Below are 20,502 nucleotides of genomic sequence, written 5' to 3' on the forward strand. Positions count from 1 at the left end.
GAAAAAAAGATCCTTTCCATGGCCCCCTTCCATCTGGCCAAAGCCGCGGCCCCCGCCTCCATTGTCCCTTTTGTCCCCAATGACGACGAGGTGCTTGGATTTGCAGGTTTCACACAAGACCATGAAACGACGCACTAATGAGCTGGTGGGCACTTGGATAAAAAGCTTACGAGATTGCCGGAGGCGCGACGAGCCTCCGTCATATGCTGTCGGATCCCCAAAGGAAACCCGAAAAAAACCCAAAAAGTTTATAAAGTCGTAAAGTTCAGAAGTTCATATTTTCAGAGTTCCATGTTTTCGTGTTGTTCGTGCCGAAAGCCTTCCTCGTGCTCAAAAACGGCTGCGTTGATCCACCGAGAGGGTTCATTTTTTATTTGTATTTTCTATGCCCCCCTCTCTCTCACCTCTCTCTCTCTCTCTCTCTCTCTCTCTCTCTCTCTTTACTGCTTCTCTCCGCGGTGTCACTTCCTGAGCGTGCCAGTGCCATCGCCCCCCCTGCAGTCCTGCAGCAGCTTGTCGATGTCCCGTAGTGCCTGCTCGGCGTCCATGCCGTCGCGGCGTGCTGCCTCGGGCTCCGCCTGCTCCAGCGCACGCTCCATTTCGCCTGAGCCGGCCGCGCCCCGGCTGATCCGGGAGCGCGCCTCCGCCAGCACCTTGGCCACGGGGTCCGAGGCGGGCAGGGGCGGGTACGTGCCCGGCTCCCTGCTCTGCTTGGCGGGCGACAGGTACTGGCCGTCAGGCGGGCCATAGTGGCCGGAGCAGGTGGCGGGCGGCGGCTGGCCCTCGGCACCGTCGGCCGGGCTCTTGACTGCCGAGCAGCTGACGCCCTTGGAGGGGCTGCACGAGGCGGAGGGCCCCTCCTGCAGGAGGGGGCTGAGCGCCCGCTTGGCCTTCAGGTAGGGCTTGACGTTGGCCACCAGAATGGTGTGGTCACGGCGCTCCTTGCCGAAAGTGCAGAAGGTCTTCTTGCCATTGGGGTTGACGGTCTCATAGGTCTCCGCCTCGGGCGGCGCCTCCATCCCTGCCGGCACAAACAGGTTGTTGCGGTAGTCCACGCCCTCCGCCTGGTTGCCGCCTGCCGCACACTGGGGCATCCAGCAACGGTCTGAGTGGCCCAGAACGCGGCACTCCTCCGTGCAGTTCACGCAGTCCTCGTCTGCGGAGAGAAGGAAATGGAAACAAAGGGGGGGGGGGGTTGGTCAGGGAGGACTGCTGTAAAAGACTGCAGAAGACATTTTGTATAAGAGTGGGAGCAGTTTCAAAGAATCACAGAATTAATGTGTCGTTTAAGTGAAACGTAAAGAGACTGGCGAGGCAGAGCGCGATGAAATTATGTTAAAATGAGAACGAGATGAGAGGAGCGCAAGTGTGACCACACACGAACACACACACACACACACACACACAATGGCTTGGGAACTGCAACAGACAGGCATACCCACAAACAGACACACACACACACACACATACAGACTGGGTCGCGCAAACACCTTTTCTCAGGGACTGGAGGACACCAGATGGGTGGATACGCATTTTTCCAAATCTGCGATCAAGGGTATGGCAGCGCGTGCGAGAGCGATGGGGAGGGACGGAGAGGGAAAACAACAACAGTTGACGTTTGGCAAAGGCGCAGTGCCGTTATCACAAATTCATGTCAGTGAGCTTTGAAGCCCTCCCCAGACGGAGGAACAGAGCCAAATGGCGCAGGCTCCTTTGCCTGTGTGCGTTTGTTTCGGTCTATTTGTGTATCTGTGTGTTTGCGCCCGTGCATATACGACTGTGTAGACATACATGCATGTGTTCTTTTCTTTCATCTCTTTTCAGAGGGATGCAATTTCTGGCTGATTACGCCTGCTCATGACTGTCAAACGGATCCAGAGCTCCTTAAAAAAAAAATAATAATAAATAATAATAATAATAATAATAAAAAATAAATAAATAAAGCATCGTGATTTTTTTTTTCTCCTCCTGCTCCTCCTTCATTTCCTCCTCCTCCTACGGGGCATGAGGTGAAAAAACAGAGAAAAAAAAAAGCATCCAGCATCTGTTGCCCTACAAATGGAAGCTCCACATTTGCCAGGTGGAAGAAAGCTTGGAGAGCAAATAGAGACGGAAACACTGGGAACCCTTCGAATTCACCGCCTTGTTGAAATAAGCCATTTTTAAAGTGGCAATACATAAAATTGTCGGTGTCCCACCATTCCGTTTGATTTGAGACAGCGATGTTTTTTGTTTATTCTCGTTCAGGGCTGGACTAGGACAAAAAAATTGGCCCTGCCATTTTTGGCCCAGACGGCCCAATGCGGTGGTGTGGGTGAGGGGGGCTCTAGCCTTTTTGGAGCCATAGGTGAGATCTGTAGAAGACGTCCCTCCTTAGGCCCAAAATTCCTTGTACATACATGTACATTCACCCTATGCACTCCACCCAACTTGCCCATTCAATGCTGCCACCTCACCTCAGTCCAATTCAACCCCATCGACAAAACATTAGTTAGGGAGGTCTCTGGGTCCTCCCCCAAGACAAAATGTATTTTCAGAGTCCTATATTACTGCATTCTGGCAAATTTTTATGCAAGTTCATCACAAAATAACGAGCCAACAAAATACATAAAAAAAAGCAACAACTTTACGTTTTTTTATTTTTTACCTTGTTTGTTATCCATTATTAATTGAATTTAATGTTAATTTAACTTAATCCAGTTTTTTTGTTGGTCCGTAATTTAGAATTTTTTTATGCTGTATGTGTGTGTATGTGTGTGTTTATGTGTGTTCAGTTCAGATCTTTATTGTAACTCAAGGAGAAATTAGATTTGCACTCCAGCAAAAAGGGCAAAAACACAAACACAACATAAGATGACATAGGACAAACAGTTACAGCAAACAAGCAAATCATGTATTGGTTCGTTAAAAGTATCAAGCTAGATTGGAATGGTAGCCATAATAAAGTGCTGCTGAGAAGTGCAGTCAAGGTTTAGTGCAAATTAAGCGCATTTATTGCACTTGGAACAAAGGAAAATTTAAACCTATTGCGTTTTACCCTGGGAACCTGTACCTCCACCCAGAGGGGAGAAGAACAAATTCCTCCAAGAGTGGATGGAGAGAGCTGGCCAAGATCGACTGTGCTTTCCGCAAAACTTGTATGTCAGTTATCTGTTAAAGAAATTATTATATTGGCTACTTTAACAGAATTGAACAAAAAAAAAATTGTTTTGCACTGTAAGGTTCCCCTACCAAGAAATAAAAAAAGTGTAGAAAGTGAAGGGTGTGTGTGTGGGGGGGTCAAGTTGATCAGTGGGTTGTGTTGTGTTATTTACATCAGTTCATCTTATTGGGGCGAGGTGTCCAGAAAAGACGGTGAGGGAGGATGCGGATGGAGAACACTGATGGAGAGGGATGCGGCAATGTTCACTTGTTGCTGGTTATACGTAGTGTGAAGAAACAGCAAGATAAAGGGAATAGTTCTATAAAAGGGTCTTGGGCATCCCCTGGTTGGTGTTTCCATCTGGACACCTAGCTGGGCTTTGGCTACCAACTGACCAACGGTCTAGGTCGCCTTCACCGAATCCTGTGTAGTTAACACAGCGCCAAAGGCCACAATATTTCGCGTTGCAGCACACCAGGAAAACGCCTGGTACTGCTGATACAGTCTACCCCCGGTTGAGATAAGAGCAGAGAGGCTGCCAGCTGCGCGACAACTGGGCAAAACCAAAAACCCATGAGGGGGAATTTGAGCGGCCAAAAATTTTATTTTTCCTAAAACATGAAAAATAACATCTGGCAGCACCCAACATGTTAATATTTTGTATTCTAAAAAATTATATTCTCTTCCATAATTGTATTTTCTTTCACTTTTACTTCCCCCTCTTGGCTTCGCACCCCCATGGATAATTGGCGCCCTAGGGCTACACGACCTACGTTCAGAACTGGCCCTTTAACAGAGAGACTTTGTCAGTCACTCTCTTACCGTAAGTGAGTGACTGATGTCTCCCTGTTAAAAATAAATCTGATTGTGCTGTGGAGCTCTGAGCCACAGTATCTGACACGAGAAAGAGGACAGACGGGGAGGGGTTGGGCCTCGTAAGATATGTGATTGGGCAGTCCAGTGTCAGTATTGAATATGAACCAATGGGCTGTATTAGGTTTGGTGAAGAAGAAGCTACGTTCGTGTTTATCAAAATCACTGTCCATCATTGTTGCCGAGGCAGGCGGTGGACCCCGCAACCTACAATGGAAACCACATACAGAGCATATGCACGAGGAAAATACTTTCAATGGCTGTTTCTTAAATAAGTGGTAGCTAAATTTTCAAAAAAATCTTGTACAAAATAATCTTATGGATTACAACTTTAAATTATATACATCGTAGAACAAGTTCAAAGTCTCATCAGCGAAAGAGTTTCACATCAACATGGCCGCAGTTTCACTGAACTTTTAATTGAGGATGGAATACCATAATCCCTGTAAGTGCTAAGATCTGGGCCGGCATTTGTCAACATCCATAGGAGCGAGGGATGACAGAACCTGGCAGTATTTTTTTTACCACCAAAAAGCTCATCCACCGGCTGCTCCAGTGTTTTCAGTGCAGAAAAAGTACAATTAGGAATTCGGGGATTTTTGTAAGGTAGGCAGCTCAAACACAGAAAAGTATGTAGTAACGTGTGTAATTCATGGAGACAGTTTGCTGTGCCAGCTAAGTGTGGGTATGTTACGGTATTGTTGAAATGGACACAATGGTGTCGACACATTTCATGCGACTGATCAACGACAGCTCATACTCTGCATTACCTGGTAGATACTACAGCAACTCAATCCTGTGTTGTGCGAGCAAACCCTGATGCGCAGGTGTGGAATTTGTCGTTTCTGATATGGCAGTGGTGTGGCTATAGCTCCACTTGCCTGTCTTGACAACAGAAGCTGATTGAAATGGAATTGCAGCAGCCTTCCCGTCAGATGGAATCAGTCGTTGGCCGTGGCTTTAGTTTCCAGGACGTCTTCTGATGCTTGACGGCTCCATAGGCTAAACGACGTGTCGCGGAAAGTGAGAATAGGAAGGCGTGTTGCGTGCCGACTCCCAAACACCCCCGTCATGTTGCGTCTATTAAAACTGATTCAAAGCCTGTCACACTTTTTGAAGTGTGTCCCACTTTGGTTCATGACCCCAACCACTTACCGCCACTTACCGTGCTCAATGTATGACCTTTTTCATTTATTTGTAGAGGATTGAACTCCTTAAGTACTTTTTTTTTTTGTTTTGTTGGGTGATTAATGCATTCTGTGGGCAGCATTTAGAAGTGTATCCATTGGCTTTTGAAATAGAAAGCAATCCGTTTAGAAAATTGGGAAGTACCTGGTGGCTTTAGCCGCGGTATCAATCCAACACCATCATGTGGTGTACAGACGCCAACAAAAGGGCTGGTTGCTGGAAGCAATTTCAATGCTTATTGGTTTGTTTTTGTTGTTGTTTTTTGCGTGTATTTACTCTCTCTCTCTCTCTCTCTCTCTCTCTCTCTCTCTCTCTCTCTCTCTCTCTCTCTATTTAAGCCGTTGACCGGGCTGAGTGGATGTGCTCAAATGCACTTGGCCGGGCTGTCGGGCGGCCGAGAGATCCTGAGAGACTGCTCTCCTAAGCCTTCAGGATGAGCTTAACACTTCACAAATGTTTGAAGAAGGCCAAACCGTGCTGCCAAACAGGGGATGACATTTCCCATGTTGAGGCAGTCATCTGGAGAGGAAATGGAGGTGGAGGGAGAGAACTGGAGGGGGGGGGGGTAGGTGCAGTTTGAGATGGAGTAAATTGGAGCAGAAGAGGAGTGCGAGAGAGGATGCACTCTCACACCTACATGAGTGTAGTCGGCTGTTTGTACGAGAACATTTTGAGACTTGAAGGGGAAAAAAAATTATACCTATATAAGCAGCACGTACAGGAGCGATGATTTGGTGGAAAGCTTGTACACAAATAAAACAACCCTGAATGTACTCTGCAACCAGAACACTCTATAACCCTGATCCATCACAGAACGGATAAGTATGGATCCTACGGACAGCAAAGCCGCTCGGCGAGACGGCCGCTAGCTTCGCCCACCTCCGCATGCACTTAACTGGGTCCCCGCCACGTCTTAATGCTCACCAGTGGTGATCGTCTGCTCGCCGGGTGCATATTAAAGCATAAATAATCCATGCAGACATATTTCCCCATGTCTACTCGGAGGAAACGGCTGATAGATTATTCATGTGGGAGCGGCGTGTTCAACCTTGAGGCGTTCCACCCTATCTATGGCTAACTTTATGACATATGAGAGCAGGGGTGACACCCCCCCCCCCCCACCCGATGCGTTTGCTCTTGTAGCGTAAAGCGGTAGCGGGGGCAGTCTGGCAAGGACATGCACCTGCAAAAAGGTGCTTACAATGATGGCTGGGCGCTGTCGCTTTGTGTTAAATACACCTGTTGTCTCGACAGACCATCAACAAAACTGCTTGGGGGGGGGGCAAAGAGATAGAAAAGAGGATTGATTTAGTGACTTGAGATAAAAATTCAGTGTCTGGACTTACTTTCAAATGGATTGGTCACACACAAGTTTATCTGATTTCATGTGACAGATCCAAGTTTGAGAATACATCAAGTTTTAATACAAATAGAAAATACATGTAACTGAAAGACTTAACCATAAGTTATGCCTATTTTTAACTATTAGATTGAGTTTGCTCATACATGACATACGTTTACCCTGTAATATTTGAAAAAGATTCGGTATTTGTGTTATAAAACTGCACCACCAATCTATGCCCATTATAAGGACAATACTGACAAATAATCTCTTGAACTTGAACTTGAATACAATACAACTGTGTCACCTTTCAGCATCAATTGTTGCATCAAGTGCATAATTATGTATAGGCACTGATATCACAATTTTGGACAAGGAAGGATAACATTTCCCTGGTGATTATATCGCTGTTAGGTAGCCAAACTGTGAAAAAGGCGTGGTGCAAAATGAGACCCAAAAGGGTGCGGGCTAATGAGCTTTTTATGTGCAGTAAATTTCCCTTGGAAAAAAAGGACGGCATTTGGTGTTTCTTGATGTAAAACCGAAAGCAAAACCTCTCGAGACATCGGACCGCATGAGGCAGTTTGGGTCTGAAAAGGGAATCGTGAGAGGGAACAGCATGGAGGAGGGCGCGTGTTGATGTGTTGTAACACCTGCACTGCTTCCCTGATTTGAATATAATACAGTATCTGATTCACTTCAACCGATGGTATATAGAAATACTCAAAGCACTGTTTTGTATTTGTTGGTCTCCTCTCAGAAGAGAAAGAGTATGTCAGAGGTACAGTATATGTGATCCACCGCAGCAAAACCCGCATTTCTAAAATCGCCACAAGCAACCAAATAAGTTGAACCTTTCTAGAAGGAAAATCTGATTTTTCCAGATTTGTGTTCCCTTGTGTTTTTAAACCGAGTTTGATTTATAAATAGTAGAAAAATGTTAAACTGTGAAGTTAAATATTCCCGTTAGATTACATGGGGAAACACAGTTCACTTACTGAGACGCTGAACAGCGTTGAACAACGCCGATCGATCGTTTCCTTTAAAGCGACCTTCCAGGTGAAGATCATTCCTCCATATTCCATGTGATGTGAAGTCACAATGTGAAACCGTTTTAATAGAGTTCAACCTCTAAATCATACTACTTTTACACACACACGGAAACATCAATGTGGAGGGGGCGTGTACCAACGTATACCAACGATCAAGTCATGCTGACGTTACTTCCATAAACAAGCCAAGGATCCGGTTTCACTTGTCTGTGAAAACCTTTGTCTTCATGTTGTTATGGATTAAGAGAAGTGGGTGATCTAATTCATATCGCGGACCTTAATCTGACCAGTGCGATAGATCCAAGTCAGTGTAAGCAGCGCATACTGGACTTTCCACGAAGATAGCCAGTTTTCCGACAGTGACGCAGAGAACGACAGCGATGCTGAAACTGATACCGACGTTATCCCAGACTTGGAGAACATTATGATAGACTCTACATTTTGTTGTGTTGTCCACACTTTTAAAGTCCTAAATAATTCCACTTTTATAAAACATGCATATTTTTACTGTTAAATAAAAGCCGAGTGTAGTTTTTGGGGAGAGTCGTTAACCTTTTAAATGACTGAATTGGTCGGTGAGCACAGAAAATCCCCGGAAAAACAAAACAAAAACACAAAGCGACAGACACACGTCTGCATGCTGGCTCAGGCATCTAAATTAGTATCTCCTGTTGTCTTACTCCAGCCCTTTCCTGTGACCCCTCTTACGACTCCCTTCCTCTGAAAGACAATGACTGCTGAGAGAGGGAGAGAGAGCGAGAAAGCAGGAATTTGTGTGTAAATTTTGGCCTTGTGCAGATTAGTTTTTCTAGCATTTAATTGTCTAATCAAATTTTTCATCCTCAGCTTTCTTATACTTACACATACAATAGAGGATCAACATGTCAATGATGAAAAGAGCACATGTATTGGAAATCCCACCGCACACAAAACTACAGGGAGACCCACACACAAACACACACACACACACACACACACACACACACACACACACACACACACACACACACACACACACACACACACACACACACCATTTCCCACTACAAAATGTCAAGGTGAAATAAGTGCCATATAAAAGTCTGTGCAATAAGTGCCATATAAAAGTCTGTGCAATAACCCAAATATTAAAAGGCACTGAGCTAAAAAGTTTGCCTTGGTGCAGGTGAGGCCTTGGGGCTAATAAACCTTTAACATCTGCTATTTAGTAGAGGGACACTTCCAATTTCTTGGGCGTCAAAAAAGGATTCCAGGAGTCCTAAACTTTGTGAATCGTCCGATGATGCTAAGTTTGGATCCATTACCGACTGACTGACTGACTGAAGGGTGTAAAATCAGACCGTTAGTTTGCGGTTGTTACCGCATAATGATTGACATATAATCCATTTATCTCCATTAAAAGACAGCTGTCATGTGTCAAAACAGAAGAAAAACAAGTGGCTTGATGTTGACACCTGACATGTATGATATGGCTCCCGCTGTCAGACGTATATTCCATTTTATTGTTCGGGGATGGGATTGATGGCTGACACGGATATTTGTGCTTCTTAACATGACACAATGTTAACCCAGATTCAGACACGTTCCAAAGAGTTCTTCAAGCAAGCAGAAAGACTCTAAATTAGCAGCTAAGTGTGTCCATAATGTACATGTACATGCAAATAAGCTTTTAATTTCCTTTCTTGTGCAATTCTTTGAGGAACTTGTAATTAGTTTCTCTTCTCAGCATACTGTGGTCTATTTGCTTGCTGGAGCAAAGGCTGCAAACTACACAATTAGTTGAGTGGCTAACTAACTATAATTAACTGAAATTGCTCTCTACTTTACCCTGTAAAACTGTATTTGCTATCTATATAATATCTTATCACGTTATCTTGCAAACTCTCCAGTGGGTTCGCTACATCATGAGCTCCGCTAAATAAATATAATTTGTACAGAAATGAAACGTTAACCAGATATTTAATGAAAAAAATGATTTGCCTAATTAAAGTAAAACAAAGAAGTGATTTGCACTCATATGCTACAATATTAGAAGGAATATTGAACAGTTAATTAAGGGACAAGCAGCGGTGGGCCAGTGTTCCGTCAAAGAGCTTTAACTAGTCCTTATATTCGTGTGCAAAGTTCGAGTGCAAAGTTCTGGCAGCTGGTTAAAGGCCTTTAAAAGAAGATCCAAAAACCACTTCATGATCATTACTGTATGGTCAAAGTAATAATCCCCACTCAAATTTTTTTTTTTTTTTTTTATTGTTTCCCAACCGCAACTGGAATTGAGCAGAGTTCCAAGTACGGCCACTACTCCAAATGCTACAGTAATTTCTTGATAACCTGCTACATGATCCAAGTGAAATGTGCCAAAAGCACACAGTCTGATTCCTCTTAACATCCCAATGGCTCTCCATGGGTTCTGCGTGGCGTTTCCTCCTCAGGTTATTATCCAGCCTGGTGATTAATGTCTCTGCCACTCCGCAGGCTCCTGGGAGTGGGGACCACACCAATGAGGATCCTGTTCTGTTGAAGCAAACATGATTTTCTTTTACTAGCGTCACGTGATTTTGCGCTGGCAATACCTGAAGCAAGGCTGCCCTGGCCGTTTTCCTAATGAATAAACAAATCAATGCAAAAAAAAAAAAAAAAAAAAGTTTGGCCCAATTTTTTTTTATTCAGTCTTTCCAAACCATCTTTCCAATTGGTCCAGCAAAATTACAGTTAGCTGATAGTTATAATTAGAGTTAAAAATGTTTGAAATATGTAAATGTCTGGTAACATTTGCATGCTGAACAACGTGGCACCTAGTTGGATCAACAGGATTGTGGTCCTGGTATGCAGTAATGTGTCAAAGAGCAGTTACCGCGAGAACGGACACTTAAGCGGCTTCAGCGCCTCGGCTGCGTGTATTTGGCTTTTTAGGTCAGCGGCAGACACGGAACTGCAGGTGATATACAAATAGTATCAGTGCTCCAGCAGAGAGCTGGCCTTCCCAAAGTTTGTGGAGATCGCAGAATAAAGTGACACCTTCAAACATTTCGGGATTGCTGTGTCACACGCTTTGGCTGCTGGTTCCACAGCCTGAGGATACGCTGAGGTCTGAGGACGAGCTAAGAGCCTGTGTGTGTGTGTGTGTGTGTGTGTGTGTGTGCGCATAGTTGTGTATTTTCCTTTGACTTCTGTATATATATACTGTATATATCGGCCTATGTATGTGCACCTGTACGTGTGTGTGTGTGTATGCGCGTGTTTGTGTGTTGTTGTCAGACAGGAGGGAGAGCAGCTGACAAATCTCTTCAAGCATCTGTGACAGACCATAACTGCACCTGTTCACCTGAGGGGCCTCGCAGTGTGTGTGTGTGTGTATGTGTGTGTTTGTGTGTGTGTGTGTGTGTGTGTGTGTGTGTCAGGTGGAAGAGGTGGTGTGATCGCCTAACCCACTGCTATCTGACCCAACTCCAGCTGCTATCAACCCCCCAGAGTTTGACTGCGGACCGGTCTCCACGTTGCCTGAAGCTATTGTATAGTGAAAATGGAATTCTTCTTGGAATGGAATTTACCTCTTGGATGGAACAAACTCACATGTTAATCGGAGGGATTATCCAAGGGCAACGCTTAAATGAGGTTAAGTTAATTAAGGTTAACAATGAGCCATCCTTACGGTCATCATGTTGGTCTGTGATGTTGGATTTTGAGTATTCAGTCAAGGAGCGCGGCTTCCGCAGAGTGCTCTGTAGCAGGCGGTACATTACAATACTGGCTTAGGATAATTAGTACCATGGCGAATACGCCGTGTTACTAAGTTGCCGGTCCCGGAAACGCAGCTTGTAGAGGGAAGAGTCACATTGTCAATTCCCAGTTTACGTCGCTTTTAGATCTGTCCCTTCATTTCTTTCTATAGCTGGGGAATATTACACCAAATCCCCCGAAGAATCTGTGCTTGTCGTCAGAGCATCCAATTTGACTCACTACCCCCGTCATTGACACAGCTCCGGATATTTTTAGTTGCTGGTTCAGGAGGCTGCGTTGCAAATAATACAATAACTTGGGAACGAAACGGCTTCTAAGTATTGTTCAGCAAGGGAGCGCTTAGCGACAGTTTATCAGGTCTGATCAAGCTGCTTTGGTGTGTGCGTTTAGTGTGAATTTTGAAGTCAGGGATTTTGAAGTTAAGTTTTAGTTATACAGTTATGAATTACAATAGCACAGAAACCACAGTATGTGTTATGCTTATCATTACTTAGTATTTTTTTTTTAAGTTCATAGCACACATTTCTGTTTAGCAGTATCACAGAAAAATAACATCCGTACTGTATCGTCAGCAGTGTGTGTGTATGTGTCTGTGTGTGTCGTGTGTCATGGGTGGTGTTCGGTATTGTTTTTGAGAGATAGTACCTCTTCCATAGCTTTCATCCCAGTGGGAGGCTGGAGGATATGGCGGCAGCCGCGGGGGAAACCCGGCATCTGACATGGCGGAGACAGAGTGTCTCCAGATCACAAACGCTGCTCCCGTCTCTCTTTTTTTTTTCACAGGCTTCGTGTCAACCCTACCGTCGGCAAACTCCTCGGCGAGGTGTTCGAAGCAGCAGCCCAAAACGGAATGCAATGGATCCGTGAATTAATCGCGTTTTGGCATTTGGGCGTCAACTTTTTTTCTACGTCGTTTTATGTACTTCTACGAAAATGGATACCCTTTTATGTCATTTTATGAAATCTTTTATAATCTGGCTGCACTACACATTTCTCCTTGAGGACGGTAAAGCCGTTTGAGTTGAGTATTGAGTTGAGCTGAGTATCAGAAAAGCCCGCCACCCCCCCTCCAAATGATTGAGAGGAAGTGTTATCTGACGGCGTCATTGACCCCGGACAGACGTCGACAAAAGAAAGGTCACGGGGTGGCACGTGTGTTTCCTGATCTGGATTTGAACAACAAACTTTTATAGCCTGGCCATGTATCATTTTTGAAGCTATACTGGTATGGCTTCTACTGAAGTGTTTTTTTTATGAAATACTGCTCCAATGCTAATTCCATCATCATAATGGCCATCATTGAAAAGTGAATGCTAATTGACTATCATGACACCGAAAAATGCAAAAAGCATCATATTCAAGGGTAATGTGTGCGGTCAAAATTAGACTTGACAATATCATCACACACAGCAAAACTGCACATGCTGACAGCAAATTGTGGTTATAATGATGGATGCACATGAAGACATACCAGAGCTGTAGCTCCTCCATGGATGTGTACGCCGTGTGTGTACTACTGTATTCAACACATGCAGTGCATCAACATGAACAGCGCCTTTCTCTCCTTCCTTTGTGTTTGTTCATATTTGCGTGAAGGATGGAGTGATTTGTGGCCGCGTATGGGTCATGTGGGAATTGAGCCAATGCTCTGCGCTAAGCTCGCTATCATCTCATACATCAAAGCCTGCAGCTAGCCGTAAATAGCGCTTTCAACCTTGAGGGCGACCTCAACCAAAACGTGTGAGAAGCTCTAACTACTTCTCTTGTTATCCCACGACAATCAGACTGCCGCTATCAAAAACAAACAAGAGCAGGTTAAACGACCACAAACCGCCATGAGAAAGTGTCCAAAGCCGAAAAACTGCTGACAACAGCCACAGCAATGTTTTTTCTGTAACCACGTCTTCAAAGCACGACACCCCCTCTTTGGAATGTCCCCACGGCTGTGTGCCAATTACCTTTCAACCCAAAATAATTCAACATGTTTTGTTCGCCGTAGTATTTGAAAGATGCAGGGTATGAAATGTCCAAAGAAGAGATTTTAGCTCATGTTTCAACCTGACGCTTGGTCGTCAAGCTTGGTCACCTGCTGCAGCTGGTGGAGAAACACCCAGCAGCACTCTTCCGGAAACAGTGACTGAAGACAATCTGATAATTCCCATGTCTTCTGGCTACACCCCCACACCCCCACACCCCCACCCCCCTAACCTGGAGTGTTTTAACGACGAAGCGGCCTTTACAACATCCACTGGCAAGCCATCAGATGGAGATGAGACGAGTGGACCTTAAAAATCCTTCCAGCCGTAAAAAGAAGGGACACAACCAAGGTCATAACATAAACTGAGTGTAGGGCCAGAAAGAGATTTCAATAGACCGCAAAGGATGAGGGAAAAATTAAATTCCATCCGAGGAGCAACAGTGAAATGTCTGCCTGCCTCCGCTAAGCACCGCTGCTTTGGTGAGCTATGTGGGAAAAAGATGTCATTGAAAGTTGATTGTGGATTTGTGTAAATATACTATGTATACATACCTATCAGGCAAAATATAAAAAAATGATGATTACTGTCTATAATTAAATAAGTTATTTGTGGAACATACACATACAGTACATCCACTGATCAGCCACAACATTATAACCACTGACAGGTGAAGTGAATAACATTGCTCGTCTCGTTCCAAATGCACCTCCGTCAAGAGGTGGGATATATTAGGCAGCAAGTGAACAGTCAGTTCTTGAAGTTGATGTGTTGGAAGCAGGAAAAATGGGAAAGCGTAAGAATCTGAGCCACTTTGACAAGGGCCAAATTGTGATGGTTAGATGCAGTGGTTAGTACCTACCAAAAGTGGTCCAAGGAAGGACAACCGGTTACTGGTTATTAGTGGTGGTTTAAATGTTGTGGCTGATAGATGTACTTTTATATATGTGACCCACCACAGCAAACCATGCTATGTCGCGCATTTCTAAAATTCCCACAAGCCACCAAATAAGTTGAAAAAACCTTGATAGGAAAATTCAATTTTTCCCGATTGGTGTTCCTTTCTGTGTTTTTTATTTTATCGCTCAACGTATTTTCAAAACCGAGTTTGATTCATAAATAGTAGATAAATGTTAAACCGTTGAGTTAAATATTCCCATTAGATTACATGGAGAAACACAGTTCACTTACTGAGATGCTGAACAGCGCAAACGCAGTTTTCATATTCCATGTGATGTGAAGTCACAATGTGAAACTGTTTTAATAGAGTTCAACCTTTAAATATTACTAGTTTTACACACACCCAGATACATGAATGCGTAGGTGGTGTAACCCGCGAAGAAGAAAAACTGACGTTATTTCCGTCAAAAAGATGGTTAAAGCACAGGATGAGGAGCCTTCGGTTTCACTTGTCCGTGAAATCTTCATCTCCGTGTTGTTATGGATTACAAGAAGCAGGTGGCAAAAGCTCTAAATCATATTGCGGCCCTTAATCTGACCAGTGCAATAGTTCCAAGTCAGTGTTAGGAGCGCCTTCTGACATCATTTTCTGCAATGATAGTGAGTTCTCCGATAGCGACGCAGAGAACGGCGGTTTCAAATGATGCAAAAAAAAGGTCAAAAGGCACCAAATGTACCTAAAGTCCATGGTGGATCACATATAAAACAAAGATAAATGGTCCTTTAAAGCCAAATGAACTGGGTTTTTGTGGTAAAAAATGTTCACTTTTCATTAGTATTTCAATTGGAATTGACCTCGGCAAATGCAGAGTAAAGGATGAAAATAAATAAATTCAAAAGTTTTGCACAAAGTCAAAAGGGAATTTAACAAAGACGCAGAGTTATCGGCCCCGATTCACAAATGAAGGAGTAATATCTTCAGGTCAGACATGGGGCAGTTTTTGGAGAACGGAATCAGAATCACTGCTAATGCTGGCGCTGATACCGAAATTCGGTCAGAATTTACTACCGTGTTAATCACAGGGAATTCCACACATTATACTCACAATATCAGGCCATGAAACCCCCAAAAAATTAACCGCAGGAAGACTTTTTTTAATCTCAAATCTCCTTATTGTTATTATTTCAGCCTGCCAAACTCAGCGTCTCAATTTCACGCCGATACGATACTGGCAGAGGAGGACGACGAAGAGGAACTGCAGCAGAGTCATCGCCGGGGCCTGGGGGGTGACGGGGGGGGACAGGGGGGTTGGCGGCACGTAGGGTGGCGGGGAGACGAGGAGAGGACTTATTAGAAGATGAGGCGGGAAGTGTGGCGAATCAGTGGCTAATCCTCCGCTCCCTCTAAGCCTGTGTAATTAGGACATGGGGGATCGCACCGTGACTGGGGACGCCTCTAGATTGCCTCGCCTGCTTCTTTTTATTTATTTATTCATTCATTCATTCACTTCTTCCTCCCCGTGCTTTTGTTTGCTCCTTTGCTGTTTAGACCAGGTTTTATAGCGGTTTGTCATCTAAATTTAGTGTGCGTGCTTGCGGGAGGCGGCGTGCTCCCCCTGCTCTCAGTGCACGCTTACTCATTAGCAGCACACTGTAAATAGACTGCGCTGGCTTCCACTTTGCCATGTTTTGACTCGCCGCGTTTGCACGTGTTTATCGGGGTGAGCGCTTTGCTCGGCGGCAGTGATCTGTGTGTGGCCTCCTATCTTCACAACCCATTTGAGTGCTGTCTTTTCACAAACGAGGGATCAAAACCAGACATTGCCTCCTTTGGTCTTATGCACCTCTTCGGGTCTTTTCCGCACGCCCACCTACGCAAAGCTCACGTGGTAAGCCACATTATCATGGTACGCACACATACACACATAAAATGTCTCCCAAAAAGACATGAAGAACATGGGAAGATGAGTGCACTGGTCAAAAGACGGTGGATGATATAAGGAAGAGGCATATATTGTTCTTCATGTTAATAGCCTTAAACTATTCCCTTTCCCCAACAGACAGCTCTGAAAGTAGCCTTGGCCCATTTACAAAGAGATGGGGGATAAATGAGAGACAGAGAGAGTGTGAGGGACGATGAAGGGGGGATTAAAAAATAAACCCAGAGAATCTATGACTCACAAGCTAATTACAAAAAATCTAGTTTATATCCAAGGAGATAACAGTTTTACAAACACGGTCTTCATGGAAGAATGAAGGCAAGAACCTTTCTGCGCTAGTCTGCGTAGGCTATTGAAGGAGCCAAATAAAAACAATGCTTAATTCACACTGTGCTATAATAGAGATTTATACCCCTCTCTTGATGGAAGGGATTGATTCTTAAACTGGAATTAGCCCCTCTACTTACTTTCATGCTGAAAGAAGAAAAGAAGGATTGGCTTCAAGAACTGTCCATTAACCACTGGCAAGGATATGCTCATGGTGTCCTCCAAATACAACTACTAATATTTCAAATAAATAACAATATATTATTGTGATATCACGTTCAGTACATACCACTGAAAAAATTTGGTTTGATCAATTCATTCACCAAATAAAAATCCTGACCTTTAACATCTTTGTCTTGTCAACATTGTTTCTATGGAGACGGAGAAGATAACGATACACAAGCCGCAGATACACAAATTCCTCTGGCTTTCAGTCATAATACGGCCACAATAACGCCCGATGGTGACGATCCCACAGCCTCCTTGTGCCAAGTCGTCCAGTCACGTGTCCCAAATGCAATCCCTTTTTCCCGCTACATCTCAATCTACACCACTTCTCATTCTCTCCTCGCAAAACAATTGGATTTGAACGACTCGGGGTGTCACGCCATCGTGGAAGTAATTATTCCCCCAACGCTGTGGTTGAGTGGGATTATGAAAAGTGTCTGATTTCCTGTGTCATCAGAGCCTCCATTGTTTGGCATAATCTAGCGTAGCTTTGCCCTGACTGTAACCACTGACGTTGTGTACATTTCCTTTTCGACACAAGGCCTCTTCATTTAAAAAAGGGCACTATGTGGAAAATTGGGGAGGGTGCTGTGGGGGTCATGCCACTCAAACCAAAACCGATCCAAAAATCCATACATTATAGGAAATAAGCAGAAGAAAATGGAGCTTGTCTCAACAAATGAGATAGCAACAAAAATTCCTGCAAAGAATTAATTGGAAACGTGTCGAAATTATAAGACATGAATTGCAGGTCGGGTGTTACTATTTATTTACAGCTCCCAGAATAAAGAGGAGAATATCACGTGCATCATCAGCACGTCACACTCTTGCGTGATGACCCCAGTCGTGGGGGCCGTGTAAGCAATAAGAAAACCTTATACCTTAAACATGGAGGCATGATCCATTGTGGCGATGAACAGCGGCGTAGCTGCTCTCGGGATATTGGAGTGTAGAGGTGGCCAGAGAGAGAGGGAGAGGGGCAGGCGGGGTCAATGGTGTTGGCTTTCCCGGTCTCCAGGGCCTAACGCATTTAGAGCGCTCTCTGACGCACTTTGGATGTATTAGCCACAGTGTGTGGCCAACCTCTCCTCCATTTTGGCTGCACTTCCACGTCCTCCACCTGCTCCACCTTCACTGGTCTGTCGCTGCTGTCTCCTCCCTGTGCTCGATGGAGGGAAACGCCTTGTGTTTCAGCACATTGCTTTAGCATCGACGTTCCCCGGCGCTGCAGCCAAATTGGTGTTTGCCGTCTAGACACCGGTTGCTTGTGTTCTCCCGGTATGGATAAACACACAGACGAGTGCTACATACTCACTCATTTGCTCATAAGTGTGATTAGATTAAAAGAAACTCTTTGACGGAAATGCAATAAGGGTCTATTAGTCTGCCCGTTGGGGGGGGGGGGTAATCATTTCAAATAGAAATGTGTTTTCCATCTCACTATCTAATTTATACTTTCTTTGCCTCTCCATCTGTTTGGCTCCCGGGACTGCTGCATGAAGAGGCAGGGCCGAGCTCGGAATCAGGCAGGAAGTTCACAACCAGGCCACTGCCACATTCAAACACGTAGATAAAAAATGTATGACCGCCCCCCAAAAAGGAGAGAAAAAAACCCAGAAAAAAAACAAAAACAAAACAAAAAACCCCAATAATTACACCTTAAGGGCTTACGTCCCATTGAGGAATTACACAAATGCAGAAAGTGAGAAAAATAACCCTCCTTGATCTGTGTTGTCCAATTTCGACGTGGTGGTTCAAGATTAGGGTCAGAGATTAGAAGGCTTACACGGGATAAGAATGGGATTATATAAGCTCAGAGATGTAAAATTAGAGATCATGGAATGGGTTGAAAACACACCTGAATCGTAAGCAAGTCGAGGCGGCAGCCACCTGTCCTCACGGACAAGTGCCGGGAAAACAAAGGGATGTTTTTTTGTTTTGTTTTTTTCCCGATGAGGAGAAGGGGGGTGGGCGGGTGGGTGGATATTATGAAAGAAACATCCCATATTCCAGGGAGGGATGAAGCACAGATCAAAGCCTGCCTCGGCAGTAAATCTGACTTGGGATTAATGGGCTCCAGAGGGGCCTGGACACATGCGTGCACGGGTGGGCATCGCGGGCACACACACACACACGCACACACACACACACACACACACACACACACACACACACACACACACACACACACACACAGGCTTGTGTGCACAAACACGTACAAGCGGGCACGCTTGTGAACTCACACAAAATCCTCTACAGAAATCACCAGCTGATAAGATTCAGTAGCTGAGCTAGCAGGGCGCCGCAGTGCAGTGCATCTCTATTCTAGAGTGTGCGGAGTCGTAGCCAGAGCTGCAGAGCGATGTGAGCTGCACACTGCAATGAACTGCTGACGTGAGACAAGTCTCTCGATTTCGGTACACTTCAGACGTCAGATACTTCACATGAAAAATAAAACACACTAGACAAAAGAAGGTGTAGGAGGGTTTGTGGCAAAGTCATTCTTCATCAGTTCCCGGCACAGGGTTTGATAATTTGACGTTCTTTTTCCGTAGGTAATTTCCTATTTGAAGTCCGGACATGCAATGCAGGCAGATGGGAAATTAAGTTACCGCCTCCGAGCTGCAGTCAGTTTGCAGAAATTGCACACATGCAGAACGTGACAGTCCGACACAGTGTCCGTCGGCTGCATGCTGAGTGGAGAACAACAGGGAAGGCGGGGAATCTCATGACAGATCTACCTCGTTTCATCTTAGCAAACAGAAAGACAGCCGGATTCCTACTCTGTGCCCCTTTCCGCCCCGATTCCCAATCAACGACCCCCTCCTCCCCCCACCTCTCTGCCTCTCGCATGCCGTGCCCTCCGGGGTAAAACCACAGGTGCAGGTAAATGCGAGCCACTGGGTGGAAAATGCCAGTTGACAGAATTCTGGTGTGCCTGTGATTGGCCACTGAACAATAAGGAAGAATCTCGGACCAGTTGTCGTGTCGATGGAACAGCTGGAGTTTTAGAGTTATTGTTATTTTTGTTGAGAAGAAAATACAGGCTGATGGTTCTAGCTGTAGGTGGAACTACTTGCCAGATTGCGCTGTCCTTAGAGAGTCGAGCAATAAGGGTTTTGGCTCAGACAGCGAGGCTCAGGGTAAAATAGCGTGATGGCGGCAATCACCTGTTGATACAATACGTTTTAAATAACGACAGCATTGCCTGGTGACCACTGGAGCATACAGTGTGTATAATCTCACACAATTATCCGTACAAGATGCTATTCTACTTTCCCCTCTGTCACCTATTCTGGTTCAAGAGTTAAAATGGAAGGCACCAAACAGAGTTGAAATTTAATAGACGCACATACCACAACAACCCCCCCCCAACCCCCCATGCTCATGCTGAGCAGCATTATCACAATCTAGGATGCTAGATTATCCGCAGGCTAAAAACTTCATCCTCCTTCATCCCCACTTGGGAGGGGATCAGACTCAGGACGTGAGGGCAGAGAGGGGCGGGGCCGGGGGAAGGCGGGGGTGGCATTGCTCATCCAGATTTCCCACTTTTTTTTTTTTTTTCTTCGTTCAAGGCCTTGTCTGATCACCTTCAGATGGACAGATGGGCGACTGTTTTCAAGGGATCGTGGCCTAGAAGGCATGAATGCCAGAATGTGTGTTATTAGGATGGCATAGCAAATGCGGCCAACGCCAGTGGCCAGGAACGTCTGACAACATTGTTTATCCAGTTTTGAAAGACTTGCATCAGGAAACTGCCCAAAACACATCTATTATTGTTAATGAGGTACGT

General features: G+C 44.9%; 1 protein-coding gene across 1 annotated transcript in view; it reads right to left on the reverse strand.

Annotated features, from left to right (window-relative positions):
• Positions 1–329: 329 nt before the first annotated feature.
• The window catches only part of pcdh17 (protocadherin 17), a gene marked incomplete at its 5' end in the record, with an annotated part of 74,196 nt that continues 54,023 nt past the window's right edge, over positions 330–20,502 (reverse strand). The window contains one exon of the mRNA XM_079998302.1: positions 330–1,156. Coding sequence (XP_079854428.1) covers positions 462–1,156 — 695 coding nt within the window. The 3' untranslated portion in view covers positions 330–461. The remainder of the gene's footprint in view (positions 1,157–20,502) is intronic.

The sequence above is a fragment of the Zeus faber genome (genome assembly GCF_960531495.2).
Source record: "Zeus faber genome assembly, chromosome: 3".
NCBI lineage: Eukaryota > Metazoa > Chordata > Actinopteri > Zeiformes > Zeidae > Zeus > Zeus faber.